Source organism: Myzus persicae, unplaced genomic scaffold, assembly GCF_001856785.1.
Source record: "Myzus persicae strain clone G006 unplaced genomic scaffold, MPER_G0061.0, whole genome shotgun sequence".
Lineage (NCBI taxonomy): Eukaryota > Metazoa > Arthropoda > Insecta > Hemiptera > Aphididae > Myzus > Myzus persicae.
In genome coordinates this window covers 1-3,900 of record NW_019101962.1, presented here as the reverse complement: position 1 = coordinate 3,900, position 3,900 = coordinate 1, and the positions used below count along the sequence as shown (strand labels likewise).

At 30.8% G+C, this 3,900-nt stretch overlaps 2 protein-coding genes across 2 annotated transcripts; one reads left to right on the top strand and one right to left on the bottom strand.

Annotated features, from left to right (window-relative positions):
- Positions 1-2,533: 2,533 nt before the first annotated feature.
- Positions 2,534-2,961, bottom strand: LOC111030866. The gene has a single exon (XM_022310568.1). The coding sequence runs from the start codon at positions 2,844-2,846 to the stop codon at positions 2,586-2,588; it is 261 nt and encodes an 86-aa protein (XP_022166260.1). The 5' UTR covers positions 2,847-2,961; the 3' UTR covers positions 2,534-2,585.
- A 216-nt stretch (positions 2,962-3,177) lies between these two features.
- Positions 3,178-3,676, top strand: LOC111030867 (the record flags this gene model as incomplete). The annotated part of the gene is made up of 2 exons (XM_022310569.1): positions 3,178-3,533; positions 3,596-3,676. Coding segments are annotated over exons 1-2 (437 nt in total), but the record flags the coding sequence as incomplete, so codon positions are not given.
- Positions 3,677-3,900: the final 224 nt, after the last annotated feature.

Here is a 3,900-nt window from a genome sequence, read left to right as displayed (position 1 = left end):
TTTTAATAATATTCATATGAGTAGTTATATATCTATGAACATATACATTTCGAGGTCACGCGAAATAGATGCTTTGTAGGCCTTACTCAACTATTATATATATAGAGTTCTTGTCCAGGTTATTTATAATATTTTAACAAAGTCACGAAATAGATGCTTTGTAGGCCTTACTCAACTATTATATATATAGAGTTCTTGTCCAGGTTATTTATAATATTTTAACAAAGTCACAGCTCGCTACACCAGATATCGTAGCGTACACGATAAACGTTGGGCCGATGAAATTGGTTCTCTCATACCGGTATCCTGTTTCTCTATCATCGTTGTAACCATCTTTAATAAATTTGAAAATGTTAAGTGGTCCATGCGAAGATAGTTCTTATAATCAGATAGAGAAGGAGAGGACGCTACACACGTTTTATCAGAGCTATATACACCCTAGGGATTCAAAATTTTACACAATAAAGAAGACAACTATTTCTATGACGTAGCTTTTTTATTTTTTTATTAAAATAATTAGGAAAGGAGTTATTAAAGCTCAAATATATATGATATTATATGTTTTAAAAAAGCGTATAAGACTACATTGAGTCAAAATATGAAAAAAATAAAAACACTGCATCACAGATAAAATTCTCCCCAATACATGGTGAAAATTTCATGAATTTATTATGAATATAGCCAGTGTATTTTATGTTCGCGTAAAACAGTTTTTAACAATGTTTTATGGTAAATACAAATATTCGTCATTGATTTGAGCGCTGTTCCCGATGCTAGCGTTCGGTCGTTAAACTAAAACCCCCTCTCCACTGCCAAAACATCTGTAACCGGTACGGCGACGACGCGTCGCCGTTATCGGTAGACAGTGATATAATTATATAAATAATAATTATTGCAGTTCGAAGAAACAACCAGAAGCCAGATATATAGCCAATCTAGCCAGATAATCTTAGATTATCGATTATCATTAGTTGATTTTACATTATTCACAGTTCACACTATTTTAGTCGTGCATTATAATATCCTATTGTAATGGTGTGAAACACCATTACAGTTTTCATATTTTTATAATTATAATATTACGCATAGTATTACATACTATATATATATCATGGATGCGCGTGTCATCTTTTATCCATTCTGTAATATCACGGAGTAAAGCTATAAATATATATATGTATAACTATTTTGTATAGTAAACAAAATTTATAATAATCGTTCGGCCTGCTTGACATTCGTCAGCCGAACGAAGTTAAGCGGCCCCTACACGTTCAATAATATTGAGTCAATAAAATTGTGTCAATATTTTGTTCAATATTAATTTCACCCAAACCTCTCAATATAATTGCACAATATTCAGTTGAATTTGTTGGCCAGGTCAGGTGTAGTACCGCTGTGTATGATCGCTTGTGTTGTTTACGCTGTGTCAGTTGAAAGGCATAATTTACCATCTGCTATAAATTATATTATAACTATATTATTATAGTTTTAAATATGTATCTTAACGATACCGAATTAATTTGCATCGCAGTAGCATTTGGATTGAACCAAAAAAAACCCAAACAAAATAAAAGAAGACGTTGGATGAAAGAGTGGTATAAACAGAGAGCACAATATAGTCATGAAAATTTATTGAACTGCCTACGAATGACTGAACCAGATGATTATAGGAATTGTTTACGAATGGATGCTACATCTTATGAGAATTTATTGAAAGTACGTGGAATTACCCATATTTTGTAAGTATAATTTACTTTACTGTAAAATAATTGTATTATCCATTATAGATTGTAACTCCACATATCCAAAAGCAGAATACAATAATGAGGGAAGCTATTTTTGTCAATGAGAGACTATCTATAACAGAGGTTCCCAAACTGTGGGTCGCGACCCAAAAGTGGGTCGCGATTATACTTTTGGTGGGTCGCACTATTTTTTTAAATAATACAAAAATATAATCATCTATTACTTTTCGTTGATGTTCAAAGTTCAAATTCAGTTTTATCGTCAATCCTTATCTGTGAGTATGACAATTACGAGTTTACCAGCGGCCGTGTCAAATACTATATATTATACTTATTATACATTTTTTTCGTAATTACATAAAATGTAATAAAATAGTTTAATTTTCTGTTGTATGGTAAAAAAAAAAAAGGTCATTCATTGATATTGTGGGTCGCTATATTTTAAAAAAAATTCAAAATGGGTCGCACAATAAGAAGTTTGGGAACCTCTGATCTATAACATTACAGTACCTTGCCACTGGTAATACATTCGAAGACCTGACATTTTTGAGTGCAATTTCACCACAGTCCATCAGTAGTATTGTACTAGAAACTTGTCAAGCTATTATTACTAGTTTGAAAACATATATTAAGGTAAGAAAACATACATTTATTTTATATTATTAAACTTTATTTAACAAACTAAATTTATTCAATTGACATTTTTAATATAAAAAACATACATTTATTTTATATTATTAAACTTTATTTAACAAACTTTAAATTTATATTATTGAAATGTTTGAAAAAAATCTGAAGCTGTGGAGAGGCTGTATTCTCAATTGTATCAATAGTCAATGTCTAATAAGTACATGGCATGTCATTTGTTTCAATAGAAGGGGGGCCACTATTTGTTGAAGAATAAAGACTGTAGGGTGTTGGAGTATTACTATAGAACGGGGTTGATGATCTAGTTGAAGCTGGTACTATTTGAATAGCATTTCGATGTAAAGTACCCATTTGGCCTTCAAATAAAATGTCGTTGATAGCCTTTTTTGCAAAAATTTGTTGTTGGGCATTGATTTTTTGAAGTTCCGATGCCCAAGCAATAGCTATTTTCATTTCATCACTATCTTCCGTCTGACGTAAACGCTTATAAGCTAATCCTACGAGTTCTTCTTGTGGCGACTGATGCTTTTGATGTTTTCTTTTTACTTTTGGAATTGTAAACAATTTTTCAGTTTCCTAAATAAAAAAAAAAAATAATTAATACCTTTTTTGTTTAAAGATTCCAAAAACGGAAGCAGAATGGGTGCAAATAGCAAAAGATTTCGAACAAAAATGGAATTTTCCACATTGCGTGGAACTGGACGGAAAACATGTTGAAATAAGAAAACCTCCAAACAGCGGATCATTTTATTTTAATTATAAAAATAAGTTTAGTATAGTGCTAATGGCTTTAGTTGATGCAGATTACAAATTTATGATGGTTGATGTTGGCATAAACGGTCGCATATCAGATGGGGGTGTTATTAGTTATACTAAATTTGGAAATATGTTAAATAATAAAACATTAAATATTCCAAAACCAGATTTATTGACTAATACAAATTATACACTCCCGTTTTTGTTTGTAGCAGATGAAGCATTTGCTATGAGTGAAAATTTACTTAAGCCTTATAGTCAAACCAATTTGACCAAGGAACAGAGAATTTTTAATTATCGTCTAAGTCGGGCAAGACGAATTGTTGAAAACGCTTTTGGAATTTTGAATTTGCGTTTTGGTGTGTGTTCCAAAGACCAATACAAGTAGATACTGATAAAGCTAAAAAAATTGTGTTAGCTTGTTGTTTTCTACATAATTATTTAAGAAAGTCAGCATCATATATTTGCCAAGGTTCAATGGACATGGAGTATGAAGAAGAAGGGAGAATTATTGAGGGGTCTCGGAGGTTAGGTTAGGTTAGGTTAGGTTAGGTTAGGTTAGGTTACCTAACGACATCAGACCTCTTTCAGACGAGTAAATTCATTTGTAAATTATGTATTATTATTTTTGACTATGATTATTGTAATTGTATTATTGTTTTTAGTATTATATTTGAATTATCGTTTTCCCCTATGATTATTGTAATATGGTATTATTGTTTTTGACTATGATTATTTTTTACTATTATTA